Source organism: Schistocerca americana, chromosome 1 (assembly GCF_021461395.2).
Source record: "Schistocerca americana isolate TAMUIC-IGC-003095 chromosome 1, iqSchAmer2.1, whole genome shotgun sequence".
NCBI lineage: Eukaryota > Metazoa > Arthropoda > Insecta > Orthoptera > Acrididae > Schistocerca > Schistocerca americana.
The window spans coordinates 676,520,177-676,542,265 of NC_060119.1; the positions used below are offsets into that span (position 1 = coordinate 676,520,177).

Sequence of the window (22,089 nt, forward strand, 5' to 3'; positions counted from 1 at the left end):
AGCTAACATTAGAGCTGCAGCTACTCTAACTGATACAGACATATGCCACCTCCTGGATTCATCAGCACTGTATTAATGCCACATCAGTTAATCGGTCACAGTAAACAGCTAATCTCAATAACAAGACTGGTCACTGTCAATGTACCATGCAGTGGTAAAGACACTGAACTTGCATTAGGAAGGATAACAGTCCAAATTCCTGCCCAGCTGTCCAAATGGTTTTATATGATCTGAAGGCTAATGCTAGGATGGTTCCTTTGAATAGGAAATGACTGATTCCCTTTGCCATTCTTCCTGAATTGGGGCTTGTACTCCTTTTACAACGATCTTGCCATTGACAGAACATTACACCTTAATCTTCCTTCCTACCTTTTGCTGTCATTACAGCTTACAAAACTGTGTTAAGATACCTCCATATCATCATGGCCAACCAGGTCAGCACTGTTAAAGCTTTCACAATTTTTGGTGTTAAGTTGCTGGGAGAGGTGGTGTCATTTTGGAGATGACCTCTTTCCAGGCTCTTGTTATCTCTGTCAAGAATTTAAACCTCCTTGTCCTTCATACTCCATACTAAGTGATACAAACAATATAGAATCTCTCAAGGAAGCAATCAAATCAAAACTAGACTGGCTTAAATGACATGGAGTTACATGATTCGGTATTAACAGAAAACACTTTGGGAAGCTACCCTTCACAGTAAGTATTATCTCACCCCCAACCAGAGGAACTTCTCTCTAAACTCATTGGTAGTGACTGCTTCCCAGGCTGACCTGGTCAATGCCTACCATTTGATGAATTCTCACTCTGTTTAGTAGTAACACACCCTTTAGCTTATAACACTGTAAATGATTACTATTCTTTATTATTAGCACTCCTTCATTGTTTCAGTATGATTTTAAACAGCTGACTCAACCTGTTTTTCCATGTGTTATTTGTTTGGATGACTTCACTGTCTCTGGAACTGTGCAGTAGGAACACCTCATTAATTTTTATATGTTGCTGTAGAAACTGGGAGAATCCAGCCTTTAGTCTAATGTTCAGAAGTGTTAGTTTTTCAAAATATATGTGACATATTTGAAGAAAAGAAGCCATAGACCTGCTTGAGCAACATCCACAGCCTTTGACAAACTGCCTGTGTCAAGAAACTTGAAAGAAATTAATTTTTGCTTAGGAAGGATAAATTATTATGACAAGTTCCTACCACCCTTTGTGCCAATAACTCATCCTCTCACTCAACAACAGAAAAAGGCACCCCATTTAGTTGGGCATCAGCTTGTGACAAGGTGTAGGTAACATTAAAACAGCAGCTTCATTTGATGTCCTACACAGCAGATTATATTTGTGGCAAGCCATTGATTTTTGCAGCTCATGCATTTCAATACAGAGTCAGTACCATTCTATCACAATATAATCCTGACTCTTCAAACAACCATAAGCATATTCCTCCTAGACCTTAACCCAGACAAATAACATTGTTCCCACCACAAATATAGCTATAGAAGCAGTTGTGTCTATATAGATACTGTGCAAAGAAAAATTAAATAAATCTTTGGAGCAAAGAGAAGCACCACGACAGGTATCTGCAGAGGGGAGCAAGGAGTGCTTACCATCACCTAAAATATAGGGGTATGCTTTATATTTATTACAAAGTTTTCACACATCTCATGCAATAGTGGTCTGTAATTCTACTGAGCCATGGATTTAGGAATATCACCACTTTGAGAAGTACTAATTTCGTACTTTTATTGATTGTTTTTGTTGCTATCCAACAGGATTTACTTAACTGCTCTGACAATTTTTGGTGGTGAAAACCTAACACTATTTACTTATGAAGAAAAATATTTTATGAAAATCTGGTTGAATACCCTGAACCTTAACATAACGAGAGAAGCCTCCGCGAAGGATGTGTCATTAATAACACATTCGGGTGTCCCCTGGGCAACGGCTCTAAGCCGGGAGATTCTCTCACACCAGAAGCATCACAGTAGAGTGACATAATGTCTTGAGAAAAACCAGATAGGTTCTTATCAGAACCGGCTTTGACGATCATCTCTGTGAACATAGAAGGTCTTTCGTCTTGCAAAGAACAACTGCTGAGCGAGCTCTGTCAAAAAACCAAATGTGACATACTCTTTGCACAAGAAACACATAGGGACATCCAACACTGATGCCCCAAGGTTCCAGGGATGAAACTAGAAGCAGAAAGACCGCACGCGCAATACGGGAGTGCTGTGTTCACCAAACCGGACCTCCAAGTGAGGATGGTGGATCACACTGAGGAGGAGATATCGAGGGTGGAATCTGGTGAATACATGGTGACCTCACTTATAAGCCCCCAAATGTAGACTTCCACTTTGAACCACCAGTAAAAATCGGTAAACAGAAAACGGCTTTCATCATCGGCGATTTCAACAGCCATAGTCATGTATGGGGATATGCACAAGAGGACAAAAACGGTGAAGCCGTTCTGGCGTGGGCTGCGTCAAACCACCTGGCACTTATCCACGACAGCAAACTTCCCACATCTTTCAACAGCGGTAGGTGGTGCCGCGGATACAACCCAGATCTCCTATTCGTCGGCGAAGAAATAGCACAACAGCGCTTTAAGTCCATCTGCGCCCCCATCCCAAAGACACAACATCGCCCAATAATGTGCCAAATGTTGCCAATAGTTATACCATGAAGAGTAAAGTTCAGAAGGAGATATAATTTCAGGAAGGCAGACTGGCCCAAATTCACCAGAATACTAGAAGAGAGAGTCCAGACATATAGCCCAGATCCAGAGAACTATGACAGCTTTGTGGACGCCATCAAAATCTGCTCCCGAGCATCTATTCCAAGGGGATGCAGAACAAGTTACACACCAGGACTCACCCAGGAAACAGTAGCCCTACTGGAAGAGTATCAAATGCTCTTCGAAAGAAACCCTCACCAAAGGAAGAGTTATTACCTTCCGGATATCAGAAGTGAGAAGGGAGAAATGGACCAAAATGATCAAGGAAACTAATTTTGGCAGAGATAGTCAAAAGGCCTGGAAACTCATAAAACACCTAGCCAATGACCCCACCAAACCAAATCTACACGTGAACGTCACAGCAGACCAAATTGCACACCAGCTTCTCACAAATGGGAAACCACCAAGATACAACAACCTAAAGACAAAAAAGAGGGGCATAGAACGAAAGCCCCCTCAGGAGACCAAAGAACTATCCAAGCCATTTACCTTGGCGGAACTGGAGAAGGTGATCAGTAAGTGCAAAATGCGCAGAGCAGCCGGCCTTGACGATATATGCGTCGAGCAAATAAAGCATTTTGGACCTGTAACAAGGAAATGGCTAGTTGATATGATGAACAACTGCATGAAATCCTGCAAAATTCCAAAAACCTGGAGAAAATCATGAGTCACTGCCATCCTAAAACCAGGCAAAGAATGTAACAATCCCAAAAACTATAGTCCGATCTCTCTGCTATGCCATTTTTACAAGGTTTTGGAAAGGATGATACTCCACAGAATCACAGACGCCATTGAGCCCCTCCTGATACCACAACAAGCAGGATTCAGACAGGGCAAATGCTGTGCGTCACAGGTGCTAAAATTAACGCAACACATAGAGGATGGGTTCGAGAACAGGAAGATCACCGGGGCTGTCTTCCTAGACCTATCAGCAGCCTACGACACAGCCAACCACCGACTGCTCCTGGGGAAAATATATGCAATGAGTAGGGACTACAGACTAACCTTACTGATTGGAAACCTACTCCAGAATCGAAGACTCTTCGTGGATTTTCAGGGACAGAGAAGCCGGTGGAGGATACAGAAGAATGGCCTCCCCCAAGGAAGCGTACTGGCCTCAACTCTTTTTAATATATATACTAATGACCAGCCCCACCCCCAAGGCACCAAAAGCTTCATATATGCAGATGATTGCGCCATTACCACTCAAGCAGACAGCTTTGAAACTGTTGAATAGAATCTGTCAGAAGCCCTCGAACAGCTTGCCACCTACTATAAGGGGAATCATCTCAAACCCAACCCAGGGAAAACCCAAACCTGCATCTTCCACCTAAAGAACAGACAATCTGCAAGAAGACTACAACTTAACTGGGAAGGAGTGCCCCTGGAACATTGCAAAACACCAAAATACTTAGGTGTCACCTTGGATAGAGCACTCACCTATGAAAAGCACTGCATGAACACTAAACACAAAGTAGCTGCGAGAAACAACATTGTACACAAACTAAAGGGCACTACATGGGGGGCACAGCCTGGAATAGTGAGAACCGCAGCTCTCGCTTTGTGCTATTCAACAGCGGAGTACGTGTGCCCAGTGTGGTACAATTCTAGCCGCGCCAAGCAAGTGGACATACCGCTTAATGAATCCTGCCGCATCATCACAGGCTGTCTGAGACCAACCCCAACTGATAAATTGTACTGCCTGGCAGGCGTGGCCCCACCAGATATTAGAAGGAAAGTAGCAGCCAGGAAAGAAAAGACAAAGGCGTTGACCTCACCAGCCCACCCGCTGTACAAACACCAGCCAGCCCGCCGTCGACTAAAATCTAGAAAAAGTTTCCTGCACACAGCAGGAAACATCGTCGGGACACCGCAGCAAGAGAGGCTGGCAATGTGGCGAGAAGAAAACATGCATCTTGGGGAATGGTTAGTCCCAAATGAAGAACTCCCTCCTATCCATATGGAAGGATGGATGACGTGGAAATCTCTTAATAGGCTGCGCTCTGGTGTCACACGATCCAAAGAGAATATGTGCAAATGGGGCCTCTCAAATGAACCGGCGCTGTGTGACTGTGGGCACACTCAAATCACCACCCACCTCATGCAGTGTGTGCTGTACCCAAGCGCACGCACCATGAAGGATTTGATTAATGCCACCACGAAAGTGCTGGACGTGGCCAGGTTATGTATCTGTATACTTTCATACTCTTTTTGTATTTGTTATATATTTGATATGTATGTGTTAATTATTTTGATTTTATGTACCATGCTTCTGACATGATTAAATAAATAAATAAATCATAATGAAGATGTAATTTCAAGTAACTGAAACAAGATAGTGGCATACATATTCATATTAATAATATAGAAATATGTAACTATGAAATATGCTTACCATTATGCTATCATTAGTAATTTACTTATAAATACATTTTGTGCAGTTCCTGTCAAATTTAATTTTTGGGACACTGTAACATCTTCAAATTCACAGAATCAGTTGCATAGAAAAATAGCACCTTTACAATCTTGCTTGCCTCTTGCATGAATTTCTACAGTTATCAATGAGCACCTGAATGAATATTAAGATTACAAATGGAAACCCAGTTCAAAGTAAAGAAGGGAGAGCTGAAAGATGGAAGAACACTATACAAGCGAAGTGAAGCTGAAGACAATATTATAGAAATGGATGAAGAAATATATGAAGTTGATATGGAAAATATGATACTGTGAGAAGAATTTCACAAAGCACTGAAAGACCTAAGGTGAAACAAGACGTCTGGAGTAGATGATGTACCCTCAAAATTACTGAGATTATTGGAAGAATATACCAAGACAAAATGATTCCGCCAGGTATGCAAGATATGAGACAGCCGATATATCCTAGGACTTCAAGAAGAAAATAAATATTCAAATTTCAAAGAAGGCAGGTGCTGGTAAGTGTGAATATTACCAGATTGCTAGATTAATAAATTATGGTTGCAAAATACTGACACACATTTTCTACAGAAGAATGGAAAATCTGGAAGAAGCTGAACTCACGAAGTTCAGTTTGAGTTCTGGAGAAATGTAGGAACTGAGTTCCTGAGCAATGTATGAACATGTGAAGCAGTGCTAACCCTATGACTTATCTTAGAAGACAGAGTGAAGAGAAACAAACATACATTTCTAGACTTTATGGATTTAGAGAAAGCTTTCGACGGTCTTGACTAGAATACATTATCTGAAATTCTGAGGGTAGCAGGGGTAAAATACAGGGATCAAAGGTTTTCTACAACTTGTACAGAAATCAGACTGTAATTGGCACATGTAAAGGAAGCAGTAGTTGAGAAGGAAGTGAGATAGGGTTGTAGCCTGTCCCTGATATTATTCAATTTGAGTATTGATCAATCTGTAAAGGAAACCAAGGAGAAATCTGGAATGGAATTAAATTAAAAAGATAAGAAATACAAACTTTGAGATCTGCCAATAACATTGTAGTTTTGTCAGAGATGGCAAAAGACCTGGAAGATCTGTTGAATGGAATGGATAGTGTCTCAAAAAGATGAATATCAACAAAAGGGCAACAAGGGTAATGGAATGTAGCTGAATTAAATCAACCAGTGCTGAAGGAATTAGATTATGTAATTAAACATCATAATTAGTTGATGAGTTTTGTTATTTGAGCAACAAAATAACTGACTGTGATTGAAGTGTAGAGGTTATAAAATAAAGCCTAGCAATAGCAAGAAAAGCTTTTACAAAAAAACGAAATTTGTTAACATGAAATATAAATTTAAGCTTTAGGAAATCTTTTCTGCAAGTGAGTGCAGTATAGCCTTTATAGAAATGACATGTGGACTATATACCACTTAACACTTAGACAAGAAGAGAACAGAAGGTTTAAAAATTTGTTACTACAGAAGAATGCCGAACATAAGGTGGGCAGATCGAATAACTAACCAAGAGCTATTGAATTGTATCAGGGAGAAAAGAAATTTGTTACACAACTTGACCAAAAAATTGATTGGCAAATAGGACACATCCTAAGGCATAAAAGAATTATCAATTTGGTAGTGCAGGAAGAAATGGGGTGGGGGCGCTGACAATTTTGGAGGAGACCTAGGTTTTTTTTCAGTAAGCAGAATCAAATGGCTGCACGCTACAGTAGTTATGCAAGTATGAAGAGGCCTGCAGAGGGCAGACTATTTTGGAGGACTGCTTCAAACCAGACTTCAGACAGATGACCACAACAATAACAACATCATGCTAGTTAAGTAGGATATAAAGGAATATTTAAGAAGCGCCGTAAATAAATAAGCCAGCTTACTGCTAAATTTAAATTCTAAGCTATATAAAAATGACAATGACTTTCAAAGAATTTTGGCAATTTATGGAATAAATAAACTATTATTCTGTTTCATACTAAATGTTGCAGAGGTTTTTGGCTCCACTAAGTATAGTTCCATTCACAAGTGGTCTGCAGCTTGTGTAGAGTCTTCACAAGCAGCGAAACAAAAACAGAAACATGAACCTTGCCTTGTTCTATACCTCCCTGGGAAGCTCCTTGTAATAGCAACTGAAATTTCACATTGTGGTACTGGGATAGTTCTTGCCCACAGAGGACCTGATGGAATGGAGATTTCCACAGAACATATATTTAAAACATTAAACTCAGCTCAGAAGAGTCATTCACTACTTGAGAAAGAGCATTATGAATCATTTATGTGGCCAACAAATTTAATTTGTATCTCTACAAAGCACATTTCAAACTGGTAATTGACAATGACCTCTTGTTTATATTATGTGGCCTGTGCACTGGACTTCCAGATAAAACACCACAAAATTCATGAAGTTGAAATCTCCACTGCTCATACATCAATATGAAACACTGCTATACACTTGGGTAACCATATATCAGTGCACATATCAAAATCCAGGAGATAAATGGGTGAAGCCACAAAGCATAAGGGTTGCCTGTAGAAGAGGAAATGATACCACGAGCTGGTCAATTTAAACGTGCCTGACTTAGAGTGGACAAGACACAGATTAGGACAAGCCCAAAGTAACCTATGCAACAGCAAAGTTCAAGGAGGGAACCTTGGCCACAATGATGTTAATAGGCCATGAACAATGAGAGACATAATCCACAAAGCAACCACAGAAAAGAACCATGTGCCAAGTGAGGGTGTTAGTAAATAGTTGATAGTGGAGTATCCAACAACACTGCAGTGATGCTATGCCTTCTTAAATGGCCATCTAAGTCCATTTCTTCTGGTAGGCGTTCAACTTCTGTGGAGCCCAATAACAGATCCCTTCCCCTGTAAATAGGCACTTGAGGGAAGAAACACAACAGATAGTGTGTGGTGGGGTGGAATGGAGATACAAGTGAAGACCCAGACCCTTTGACTGCCAGCTGCATGAAGAGAGGATGTCTGGTGGTGTCCATTGGGATATCGCTGGTGATACATGTGCCACTGATCCTTGTGGATGCAGAAGGTATTGCTGGTGCAATGGTGGGGAGTCACAGTCAGCCTCCAGGGATACCAGCTGCAGCTATACTTTGTCCCCAGAGGCAGTGGAGGAGGTGGTGGTGGATGCAAGGCCTGGGCTCATGGCCGAAGGTGGTGGAGATGACAGCGCTTGAGCCCCTTCAGTATTTGCACCAAGGTAACTTGCCACCCATCAGTCTCCACTACTGTTGCCACCATCCAAGCCTAAGTAATCCAATAGGAGTGGTCCCACACAGCTTCACTAGGTGCTTAATGCTGAGAGGGATGGGAGCAGGGTGCAAGGTAAGAAAATGAAGTAGGGTTGCTGGTTGCCATCTGTGGAGGAGCTTGGTGAGGCTATGAGGCTTGGTGATTGCAAAATGAGGTGAGGGCTGATGTTGTGGCAGAAGATTTGGTGGCTTTTTTCATTTGCTAATTAAAAGTCCAAACAAAATGATCCGCTTCACTATTTGAGGAAGGATGGAATGGACAGCTGCAAATACGTTGTATGAACTGACCTCACAGAAATCTTTGAAAGCAGATGCCATGAATTGCGCCCCATTATTGGGAACCAACATGCAAGCATCCCTTCAGTGGCCAAATCCTAGGTCATGGTGGTGAAGGTGGTATCAGTCTTGGTGGATGCCATGTGTGCAGCACATGGGGACTTCAAGTAAGCATCCACAGTGAGCAACCACACTGATTCCAAAAACAAGCCTGCAAAATTGAGATGGACACAGTGCCAGGGATGGCAGGGGGTAGGCCAAGGAGTGAAAGACTGTGGGGTGCTGCCTGGTGCTGGGCACAGGCGCTGCTATTGATCCCAGACCAGTAAACATGTTGGTGAGCTAATGCCTTCATGCAGGACATCCGCCAATGTCCCTGGTGCAGAAAGCTCAACACACACTGGCCACATTCTCCTGGGATGACCACCCAATGTGCATCAGTCTCAGTGTCCAAAAGAATAGCATTGTCTACAACTGAAAGTCTGTGAGAACTCTTGATCAAAATAAAGGTTCGGGCCAGTGGGTAGAAGTGGTAACACATCGGCATTGGAATGCTGTGCTGTGGGCTTCTGTTGGATGGTGTAATTGTATGCACTGAGGAACAATGCCTGGATGCATTAGGCTATCCACTCCAGGAGGTTGGAGTGCTGATCAAGTAACGCCCTCAACATCTTGCAATCCAGAATTAGAGATAACTTCATCCCAAAAGGTGGACATGAAATTTTTTAATGGGTCAATATCTTGGACACATATGCTGTATGTATCCAAACCATCCCAATGCCACAGGCAGATGTGTCGGCCGCCACAACCAATGGGTGACAGAGAGAGAATTGCTGAGGCAACGGGAGGATTACAGTATGGGTTTCAATTTGGTAAAAGCCCGATCGCAGGCACAGGTCCAGTTGTAAGACACATCCTTTTTATCAACTGTGGGCTATGTGGGTTAAGAACTTAGAATAATAACTGATTTTGCCCCAAAGCACCTGTAATTCATGTAAGTTTGTCAGGTGGGGTAAGGAATCTATCTCAGCGACATTCCAATCAGTGGACCTGATTCCGTATTTGATCACCCAATGCCCCAAATTCTCCACCTCTTTCTGAAAGAGACCCTGCACTTCTCCAAACAGTAATGCAGCTGTTCCAAAGATCTTTGGAAAATTGCGGGGGCTGAGTCAATGCCAAATGGGAGTGGCTTATACTTACATAATCCAAAAGGTGTATTAATGAAAACTGAGCCACGTGTGATGGCTTTGCGGCCAGGATAGTGCCGCTCTAATTACTGACGGTCGTGCGTGGCTTAGTCTTCTGATCATAGATGCTGGGCTGACGATCTTTAACTGGAAGACTATGTAAGCGTGTGCATCACATTTGGTTGCTCTTGAGTCCCTCAAGTTTGACTCCAGGGTGATGCAAGGATATTCTGTGAGTTGGTGGGTCATGTGGTTGCTGGCAGAGTGAGAGAGCATGTGGCCAGTGCAATGAGGAGTATTTTGTCCACTGTGATTGAGTGGAGCTAGTGTGGTCGCTGAGTATGAGTCTGAGGGGCCAGTCTGCACTGGCATTCATGAACAGTGGTGGCCATTTGTTAGTTAGGTTGGTTTGGTAGCTAAATGGCTATTTCGAGCATTAGTGGGTCTCACAGTCTGGTTGCAGTAGAAGTACAAACACAGTTACATTATTACATACTATTCTGTCACCTGATTGCAATACTGAGCATGTATGTTATGAAACAGCAGGTTGATATAAGTTTCATTTGCCCATTAAGAAAAGTCTTATCTTCAGTTGGCTATAATTTAGCACAGTGTTCATATTTAAAGAACTATTATGTGCTGTTGTTTTACTGTACTTTAGATATTTTGTGCTTTAAATGGTGTTCCTTTCACTCAACCATTATGTAAAGATTGACAGTGTGGATGATCACTGAATTATTTATAATTCCTGTACAATTAAGTGAGCTGACCCTGTTGCTTCTCGTAAAGTAGGGAGGTTTTTGTGAACTAGCTGCTGAATACTGAACGCATGTGGAATACAAGTAACTGGCTTAAACTGTTTGCTCTGTTGTTGATCCAGAATTGTTTCATAAAGTCAAATGCTCTTGTTTGCATTGGTAAATAGTTACTTCTATCTTGAAGTGTTTGGAAATCATTCACATTGTTAATTTGGTTTCAGAGGGAGCAATCATCTATTGGCTTAATTCACTGACAGCTAAATTAAAAGGTTAAAATTAAGTGTGTTTGTGGTGTTTAATACCAAGGGATAATTCTAATACTTGTAATTGCTTTTCATTGCAAATTTTGTGTTGTGTGTGTGGGAGGGGTTACATATGTTTATTGCCATCATTAAACATCCAAATTAAATGACTTCTTGTCTATGCCTGGTGCTGACAGGTTTATGTTACAGGTATCCCAAATTATTCCAAGCAGAAGGGCCAAGAGGCTGACTATTGTAAAGAGAAAGACCATAAAGTGCACTGAAAGACCTACCATTTGTAAAACTAATACCAATATTGTAGAACATAAACCCCCCCTCCTCAAGTTAAGTACTTTTGTTTATCCCTTGGTCGCCAATGGATTTGTAAGGATAGTGTCTGTTGTCTAACTGATTGTGTTGAGTGATTTCTTGAGCCAGCCATTTGTTAAATTGTGAGTTATAATTATTTGTTTTAAGGAAGAAAATTCATACTTGAAGATTCTTGGAATTTCTTGTACATGTTGTTTATTGCTAATATCATTTTACTGTCAGCAGTCAGAGTTGTAAAGTCAGCATTTGTCTTTAATGCTGGTTGTCACATTTGTTTAAAGTTTTCTCAACTGACCATCTTTGTTCAAGTGCTTAAAAGTTTTGAAGAGACTAACGATAAATCTTTTTTTAAGGTATGTTTTGTAAAATGGTTTGCCACCTTTTCATCCCTCCCCCCTCCCCCCCCCCCCCACTCCTACTATTTCAAAAACAGTTTTCTGGGATTCCTCACCTAAGGTTTAAGGGTTACTGGAGGTTAAGCTTGGGCCAGGTTGATTTTGGAGTAGTATTCGCGTCCAGCAAGTTTGGTGAGGAGGTCTTCCAGTTGGGGGATAAGAAAAGTTTCCATCTGCAATTGGGCATTGGTGATAACTTTGAAATCTCCATACAATCAAAGAGAATAATTGTGCTTTCTGTGAATGAATAGTTGAGTGGCTCATGTGTTAGATTTCTCAGGCTCAGTTGCCCCTAGCTCCTGCTTCACAGAAGCATATAAGGTAACCGGAATTGATCTGGTGCAGTAACAACTAGGCATGTCATCCAGCCGAAGGGTGATGTGTGTCTGAACCCTGAGGCATCTCCAAATCCAGATGAAATATAGATGCGAATGCAGTGCGCAGAGGGGCGGTTGATGACAAATAATGTAATACTGCATAACACACTTGCAGGCTGCAGTGATCAATCATTGACCAAGAAGAGGAATATAACCATCCCAGTAGGTTCCCAAACACCACGAGGGTGGGGACAGCCATGCATGCATTGCCTGATTTATCAAAGAAATGGTGGCTCATCTGGAAAAGATGTGGAGAATAGAGTACGTGCTGCACATGTAGCATTTGGTCGTCTTACAAAGCGTGTCTTCCTGAATAAAGACCTAACACTGTACACCAAACTGATGGTGTACAAAGCTGTAGTCATTTCCACCCTGCTATATGGTTGCGAAACCTGGACGTTGTATCGCTGCGATCTGAAGAAACTAGAACGCTTCAACCAACAGAAGCTAAGATATATCATGAACCTGAAATGGGATGACTTCATATCCAACACGGCTGTTCTAGAGAAAGCAAAAATGCATAGCATGGAAGCTCTTATCATTGGGTATCAACTCAGATGGGTCGGACATGTCCAGCGGATGAAAAATGACAGACTTCCACGCCAAATGCTGTACAGCGAAGTGAGCACAGGTAAAAGGCCACGAGGTGCCCCTCTCAAACGTTATAAGGATCAGTACAAGAAAAATCTGAAAAAATTGAACATCGATCCGAGTAACTGGTCCACAATAGCAGAAGATCGAAGTCGCTGGCGCTCAGTTACCTCAAGTGCTCTTCAAAACTTTGAGCTGGAACGTCGAAGAATGGAGAATGACAAACGCCAGAGACGTAAACTCCTCCAGGCTCAGCCACGTCCTCCACCTTCCATCAGCTGTAATGTCTGTGGCCGCCTGTTCCACACTAGGATTGGATTGCTAAGCCATCAACGACACTTCCACGCCTGAACCGTGACAAAGGAAATATCAGGAGAGAAATGAAAACTCGGATACGAGTATCAGCCGACGACGACGACGACGACGACGGTGGCTCCTGTGTGTCTGCCTGTAAGTGGATGTCCTGTTGAGAAATGCAACATGAGAGAAACAATTTCTGTGTGAAGATGTCACATGGAGGGGCTAGTGACTGCAGAGTGTCCTGGTGCACTCATGGGGTGGGATGGGAGTGGGCTTTGATACACTGGGCAGAGATGCCCCCTTTTCATAGTGTGGTCTGGACTGTCTGCTCAGTAGTGAGTGGAGCAACACTGCAGGCAAGAAGAGAGCAGCCGAAGTGACCATTGACAAGAGGCGACCGGAGGTTTGGACGCTGTAGAGATGTTAGACAGCAATGAATCACAAAGTTGCTGCAGCATGTCAGTGGAACATGTGGTGGCACAATATCTACTAAAACTTGTGGCCTCGGCATGACTTGTTTGTTAGTAGGCTGTGAAATTTCAAATGAGTATGCGTTACCCAGTTTCAGCGCCACTGTGCAGACATCCGTATTATCAGCTGCCAGCTGAACCACAACATCATGAATTAAGGTGCTGCATATGAAATCTTGCAGCCTTGATTGGCACATGTGAAATCACATTTGCTACTAAGACTATGCAAGCCAGTGGCCCAAGAGTAGTATGATTGTCTAGGCTGTTTATGGTATCTGTGAAATTTTATCCTGGAGGTAACCACATGATATGTCTGGGAGTAATAATTAGTCAACAGAATTCATAACTCCTGAAAGAAGTGCTTGATGGAGGAGCCGGAGAGAGACACTAATTTTCAGACCAGAAAAAGTGTCTCTGTGACACCCATGACAGAAATAACGACTGCTGCAGTGAACCTTGTGACTTGAAACACCATGAAATGATGCCTCAGTTGATGAAAATATGTGCCTCAGTCCTCCATAGCATCACTGAAAGGAGAACAGAGGACATATGAGTGCATCGACTGCAGATGGTGCTGAGACCTGGAGCAATGTGGAGTTTATATGCCTGAAACTAAAGTGACTTTTGTAATAAGCCTATCTGTAGCTGCTGCTCTTGTATTAGCTGCTGCTGTTGGTCCAGCAGGCAAACCAGTTTAGTGTCTATGTTACCAAACAACTTCCTCTTTTGCCTCATTGCCAATGCTATACACATGAGTAGCTGGATATCAGCGCACACTTCAGAACCGAGGAGAGAAGCAGTTGAAGCCACGAGGTGGAAGGGCCACTTGTGCAGGGGAACATGATACCAAGCAGCAGTTGAGCTAAACACAGCTGACTTATGGCAGATAAGACGCAAACTACAACAAGCCTAAAGCAACCTATGCAACAACAAGGTGCAAAGTGAAAACCTTGGCCACAACAATGTCAGTAGGCCAAGAATGAAGAGAGAGACAATCCAAAATGTGACCAGAGAGAAGAACTAACTGCAAGTCATGGTGTTATTGTATATTTGACAGTACAGCAATAATAGTAACCAACAATATCAGACAACCATACAGAACTGACTGACCATTCACTGGGTGGCCGTATTTATACCAGCTACGAGGAACACTATCGGCTGGCATACTCACCTGGCGAGACAGATGGCTTGCTTGTTATGTGAGAGCAGCACTCCAGTGATACTGTGTCCTCTGGTCAGTTAGGTCCATCTCCCCCAGCAGGCAGTCAAGTTCCACGGAACCCAATACCAGAAACATGTTACAAATCTAATGTTCACTACATCATCATCAGTGTTTTCTCTTGGGCTTTCTGCAGGTTCTGACCCTACCTTGCAAGTAATACTCAGTTCCTGTTTATATGACGAAATTGGCTCTACTGTCAGCTTCTTTCCAGTGACTTCAGTGGCTTCTAAAACAATCAAAGATGGGCAGCAAAACTAGTTACCTTAGTATCACCAGGCACAATTCTACACCACTCCTCCCCTATGGTCACCATTCCTGCTGCACAGAGCAGCCAGCACAAAACTAAGCAGCCAGCACAAAACTGCCAGATCCTGCCTACACTTCTTAGCTACACATGGGACAGATTTAATGTCCTGACCACACTCATCTGATTATGAGGGGGCGCTGCAAACAAGGACTGGTAGGCTTTAGGAAAAGGGGCAGTGTTCAGGAAAGTCAGGCCAAACCCCGGATCAGGGGAGACATACTGGACAGGATGAGAACGAAAGACTCAGTTACAGTTGCAAAATACCAAAAAGAAATTTTCTAGACAACAAATGAAGATCATCATATTAATAAAATGCAGCATAATCACAAGTTTAATGGGAAGGTAAGTAATGCATCCACTGACTTTCTATAGTTTAGCTTCTGTATAGCCTTCATTGTAAGTGCAAATACAAGTGGGAGGATTCTAGTGGCTTATATTGAGATCTGCCTATACTGTATTTTGGTTGATTGTGTCAGCTTCATTTTGATTTTTTTATAGGCAGCTTCACCTGATGACATGAAGTACTGCTCACAAAAATCAGTTTATTTTTCACCATTATTTATCACAATCATTTCCCATTTTATTTATCATCTTAATTAAGAAGTCTGATTAATTATTCCTCTCCTTGGTGACATTTAAAAAAATGTTTAAATATACATAAAGTTTGAAGTATAATTTTCATTATGTGTCATATTTGTCCATATTTATTGCAGTGTCCAAGATGCCCACAACTTACAAAACTGAACAAAACAAGTAATGAAATAGCCACTATTTTATAATTCGGTGTCCTAGAGTGCATGTTGTATATTCTGCATTTGGGTACAGCTTGAAACAAATTTGCAAATATTTACGTAATTCACAATATCAGTTGAAGACAAGAAAGCTGTAAGGAAAAACGTCTCCAATAGCTGGTAGTGATGGCAACAGTGTTTCTTGGCTCAGGCAGTATTACAAACAAACTCACATGAAAACCAGTTACAAATATCACCAACTTGAATAGTAATAAAATAACTTGACAAACCTGTAGACAACACCATTTTCATGTAGAAACTGTAGAGCCAGTGTAACCTCAGCTGCATAAAATCGCGCACGTGGTTCATCGAATTTTCGGGCCCGCTGAATTTGGAACATCAGATCTCCACCATTAACATACTCCATCACAAAGAACAGTCGATCCTGAAAGTTATGTTCCAATAGATGTTGTCAAAAATAAAAGTTCCTCCATTGCTGAAAGTGCATTTTAAGAAATATAAAGTTAACCCTACATAATTAAGAAATACTGTATCAAAATTATGAATATTTTGCAGAATCCACAATTACTGAAAAAGGCTGTGTGTATTCACACCAGTGGAAGTTGATGTTTGGGGAGGGAATGGCTCGAGGAGGGGAATCCTGATTTCATAAGTTTTGGAGCCACCATTTAAGTGACCTTACTGTGCTCAGGAGCATTCTCTGGGTGATCAACTTAGCCCTTTGCTACATTGTGGATTTCTTAAATGAACAGCTGACGGAATGTTGTGCCCACATAAAAGTCTGCACAGAAGTTGCAGTAGCATTTGTATATGAGTTGCTGCTTTCATAGGTTGAATCTGTCTATAATGGGCAAGGATATGTTTGTGCCAGAACTAGAATAGGATGTGCTAGCTGAGTGCAAGTGACAGATCTTGTACCTTGGTCTCTCCCACAAATAAGATCTCTGTAGCAGATGTTGGAAGTAGGAATAGCATAAGGACACTGCAGGATATTTTTGCTTGGGTCTAGAGGAGTTATCACTTAGGACTTCAGAAGGATTTTGAAGAAGAGATTTCTCATTTCAGAGTATGGCAGTGGATATGGATTAGCTATTCTAATCTGAAATCTAAAATGGAAAAGGGAAACTGTTACTTTACACCTGGTTATGGAGTTAGTTGGGACATTGGATGTGTGGGATTGTTCATAACTGCAGAAGAGCCATTTGAGGTGTCATGGCTCTAGAGGAGACACGTTTTAGTGCAAAAGAGATGTCAGCCACCGAATTAGAAATACATCAAACCCACTAAATAGCTAGTGACAACTCATGTTGCTGAGCACAAAATAGTTGACTTCAATAGCTGCTATACAATTCTTATCAGAAGTAGGATCTAGGTAAGGTCCATTTGAACGTAATTACACAATGAAAAGTTATTTCAAAAAAGTAAATTTATTTTCAGAAAGTACATACTTCACTCTATTTTTTGACATAGTTGCCAAGTTTGTTGAAACACGTTTCATACCTCTCAACCAATTTTAAAATACCCTCTTCAAAAAAAACTTTTCCGCCTGCTCCGATAACCGAGAGTTCACTGCTGTTTTCACGTTGACATCATCATTGTAATGGTTGCCACTGAGGTATTGTTTGAGGTGGAGGAACAGACGGTAATCGCTTGACGCTATATCAGGACTATAGGGTGGGTGGTCTAAAACTTCCCAGCCAAAACTGTCCAATAAATCGTGGGTCTGACCTTTAGTGTGAGGTCTTGCATTGTCTTGGAGAAGGACAATTTCCTCTGTCAGTATGCCACATCTTCTGTTTTGAATCGCTCTGCCTAGCTTTCTCAGGGTTAGCAGTATGCTTCTGCATTGATAGTGGTTCCTCGTTGCATGAAGTCGACCAACAAAACACCATGCCTATCCCAAAATACAGACACCAAGATTTTGCTCTCGGATAGAGTCTGTTTGGCCTTTACCTTTACAGGTGAGTATGTGTGTCTCCATTCCATGCTCTGTTGCTTCGATTTGGGCATGATATGCGAAACCCATGTTTCATCTCCAGTTACAATCTGACTCAAGAAGCCATCACCTTCTGCGTGATAATGAGTCAAGAACTTCATCGCACACTCAAATCTTTGTTTTTTGTGGTCCTCTGTTAGGAGTTTCAGGACCCAACGGGAGCACAGTTTCATAAACTTTAGGTGTTCAGAAACAATGTTGTAAAGCACTGATCTTGACACATCAGGAAATTTGTTTGAGAGACCTGTTGTTGTGAAGTGCCTGTTCTCACAAATCCTTGTTTCAACTGAAGCCCCCAAATCATCTGTAATCAAAGAAGGGTGACTGGAGTGGTCCTCATCATGGACGTTGTCATGTCCATCTTTGAATTCTTGTACCCACTTATGCACTTTGCTTCCACTCATAATAGTATCACCGCACACTTCGCAAATCTGTTCATGAACTTCTGCAGCAGATAGGGTCCTTGCTGACAAAAACCATATCACTGAGCCAACCTCACACGCAGCTGACGAGTTGATAGTCTTAAACATTTTGAAAGCACAGAACAGAACTGTCCAGGTTAGCTACAGAGCGGAAACTGAGCACAGTTGTTTCCGAGGCATGCTGGTGCACAACACACATGCTTGCTGCAGTATATGCGCGAACTACTAGTGTCTACAACAAAACAGACCTTACTTAAAAAACATGCCTCATATTTCTATGGAGTACATCTGAAGATACTTCTGCATCTGTTTATCCAGTAACAAATTTCAGTTGCAGTTAACAAACATTAGCATTATATTAAGTCAAATAATTTTTGGAAGCCAAAAAATGCTGCTTCAATCTGGTTGCTTTGATCCCTGGCTTCCAGCAACTCATTTTGGAGCTCAGAATATGTTCTAATATTCTACCACAGATGGATTACAATGATATTGAATGGTAGTTTTGTGGATCTCTTCTGCTACAATTCTTGCAGACTAGTATGACCTGTGATTTCTTCCAATTACTGAGCACAGTTTTTCGTTCAAGAAATGTATGGTATATAGTGATTAAAAGATGGATTAATTCATTGTATACTCTGTATAAAATATACTTGAGATTTCATCAAAGTATGGTCAATTTCAGTGGTTTCCACTGTTCCTTGACAGCACTAACACTAACATCTATATCACTCACTTTTGCAGTGATGCAAGAATTAAACTAGGGCAGTACTCCTGGACCTTCCTGTGTAAAATAACAAAGTAAAATGGAGTTTAGTATTTATGCTTTTGTTTTGATCCCCACAACTTCAGTTTCTGTATAATCCATGACTGATTGGACACACAGACGCTAAGCTGGCTGCGGTGGTCTCGCGGTTATAGACGCGCAGTCAGGAACCGTGCGACTGCTACGTTCGCAGGTTCGAATCCTGCCTCGAGCATGGATGTGTGTGATGTCCTTAGGTTAGTTAGGTTTAAGTTGTTCTAAGTTCTAGGTGACTAATGACCACAGCAGTTGAGTCCCATAGTGCTCAGAGCCATTTGAACCATTTGAACACAGACGCTAACTCTGGTGTCATTAATAGCTTTTACATGTTGTTGTTGTTGTTGTTGTTGTGGTCTTCAGTCCTGAGACTGGTTTGATGCAGCTCTCCATGCTACTCTATCCTGTGCAAGCTTCTTCATCTCCCAGTACTTACTGCAACCCACATGCTTCTGAATCTGCTTAGTGTATTCAACTCTTGGTCTCCCTCTACAATTGTTGCCCTCCACGCTGCCCTCCAATGCTAAATTTGTGATCCCTTGATGCCTCAGAACATGTCCTACTAACCGGTCCCTCCTTTTTGTCAAGTTGTGCCACATACTCCTCTTCTCCCCAATTCTATTCAATACTTCATCATTAGTTATGTGATCTACCCATCTAATCTTCAGCATTCTTCTGTAGCACCACATTTCGAAAGCTTCTATTCTTTTCTTGTCCAAACTATTTATCATCCATGTTTCACTTCCATACATGGCTACACTCCATACAAATACTTTCAGAAACGACTTCCAGACACTTAAATCTATACTCGATGTTAACAAATTTCTCTTTTTCAGAAACGCTTTCCTTGCCATTGCCAGTCTACATTTTATATCCTTTCTACTTTGACCATCATCAGTTATTTTGCTCCCCAAATAGCAAAACTCCTTTACTACTTTAAGTGTCTCATTTCCTAATCTAATTCCCTCAGCATCACCTGATTTAATTAGACTACATTCCATTATCCTCATTTTGCTTTTGTTGACGTTCATCTTATATCCTCCTTTCAAGACACTGTCCATTCCGTTCAACTGCTCTTCCAAGTCCTTTGCTGTCTCTGATAGAATTACAATGTCATCGGCAAACCTCAAAGTTTTTATTTCTTCTCCATGGATTTTAATACCTACTCCGAATTTTTCTTTTGTTTCCTTTACTGCTTGCTCAATATACAGATTGAATAGCATCGGGGAGAGGCTACAACCCTGTCTCACTCCCTTCCCAACCACTGCTTCCCTTTCATGCCCCTTGACTCTTATAACTGCCATCTAGTTTCTGTACAAATTGTAAATAGCCTTTCACTCCCTGTATTTTACCCCTGCCACCTTTAGAGTTTGAAAGAGAGTATTCCAGTCAACATTGTCAAAAGCTTTCTCTAAGTCTACAAATGCTAGAAACATAATTTTGCCTTTCCTTAATCTTTCTTCTAAGATAAGTCGTAAGGTCAGTATTGCCTCACGTGTTCCAATATTTCTACGGAATCCAAACTGATCTTCCCCGAGGTCGGCTTCTACCAGTTTTTCCATTCGTCTGTAAAGAATTCGCGTTAATATTTTGCAGCTGTGACTTATTAAACTGATAGTTTGGTAATTTTCACATCTGTCAACACCTGCTTTCTTTGGGATTGGAATTATTATATTCTTCTTGAAGTCTGAGGGTATTTCGCCTGTCTCATACATCTTGCTCACCAGATGGTAGAGTTTTGTCAGGACTGGCTCTCCCAAGGCCATCAGTAGTTCTAATGGAATGTTGTCTACTCCCGGGGTCTTGTTTTGACTCAGGTCTTTCAGCGCTCTGTCAAACTCTTCATGCAGTATCGTATCTCCCATTTCATCTTCATCTACATCCTCTTCCATTTCCATAATATTGTCCTCAAGTACATCGCCCTTGTATAGACCCTCTATATACTCCTTCCACCTTTCTGCTTTCCCTTCTTTGCTTAGAACTGGGTTTCCATCTGAGCTCTTGATATTCATACAAGTGGTTCTCTTTTCTCCAAAGGTCTCTTTAATTTTCCTGTAGGCAGTATCTATCTTACCCCTAGTGAGATAAGCCTCTACATCCTTACATTTGTCCTCTAGCCATCCCTGCTTAGCCATTTTGCACTTCCTGTCAATCTCATTTTTGAGAAGTCTGTATTCCTTTTTGCCTCCTTCATTTACTGCAATTTTTATATTTTCTCCTTTCATCAATTAATTTCAATATTTCTTCTGTTACCCAAGGAGTTCTACTAGCCCTCGTCTTTTTACCTACTTGATCCTCTGCTGCCTTCACTACTTATTCCCTCAGAGCTACCCATTCTTCTTCTACTGTACTTCTTTGCCCCATTTCTGTCAATTGTTCCCTTATGCAAGGAGAGCACAAGGGAGCTTTTACATACGATACTCATTTCTTTGGGTTCATGACAAGTCTATTGATAGTACATGCCCTGAAACAATAGTCACTGAAGGCTTCATGTGTTGTCCTCCAAATAGCCAAGTGTGTTCCATTTAGCAACTCTCCATCTGTAGCTCTGTGCTTTGTTTCAGACCTGTTTTACGATAGTCAATGTTTATCTAGAAGTGTCTCATAGAAGGCTCCTCTCCTCACGAATGAAGGGGTATACCTCTCCAGTGCTTGTTCAACTATCCTTCGCAAATTAAGCCAAATTTCCTCTGCATGCTCCTGCCCAGAGCTAAAAGTTTCAAGTTCCCTCTTGAGATATAACCCCACTGCCTCTTTATCTACTTTATTGATGTAACTACTTTTACTTGTTTTGATTTCATGCTGCACTTTTGTAATAATTGTTGTTATCTGCCTCAGGAACACATATACCACATTCACCTGACCTCATCTTCAAAGAGGTCAGGTTTATTTCTTGTAACTGCATCTAAAATATTTACATCATATGTTAGTTTTTGAACTATCTATTTTATGTAGTTATCATAAAAAATATTTGATATTCTTTCAGAGGATGTCTTGTCATGGTTACTATCAATAAAGCTGTAATTATCCCAAATGATTGTTATATGAGCAAAATCTATTCCAGTGATGAAACTGTGAATTGGCACTGAGTTTTTCTCTAAAAATTTCAGTTACCTTTGGTGATGAATCTGGTGCTTGATGCAAGAATATAATTATAATTTCACATGCATCTTCAATTTCTACATTGGTGGATCTGGGATGATTATTCCATCAATAATTCACATTAGGCT

At 41.3% G+C, this 22,089-nt stretch overlaps 1 protein-coding gene across 1 annotated transcript in view; it reads right to left on the reverse strand.

The window, feature by feature from the left end:
- Window positions 1-22,089, reverse strand: part of LOC124608773 (protein kinase C) — a 232,768-nt gene that overhangs the window by 58,182 nt on the left and 152,497 nt on the right. The window contains exon 10 of the mRNA XM_047140014.1: window positions 15,912-16,066. Coding sequence (XP_046995970.1) covers window positions 15,912-16,066 — 155 coding nt within the window. The remainder of the gene's footprint in view (window positions 1-15,911; window positions 16,067-22,089) is intronic.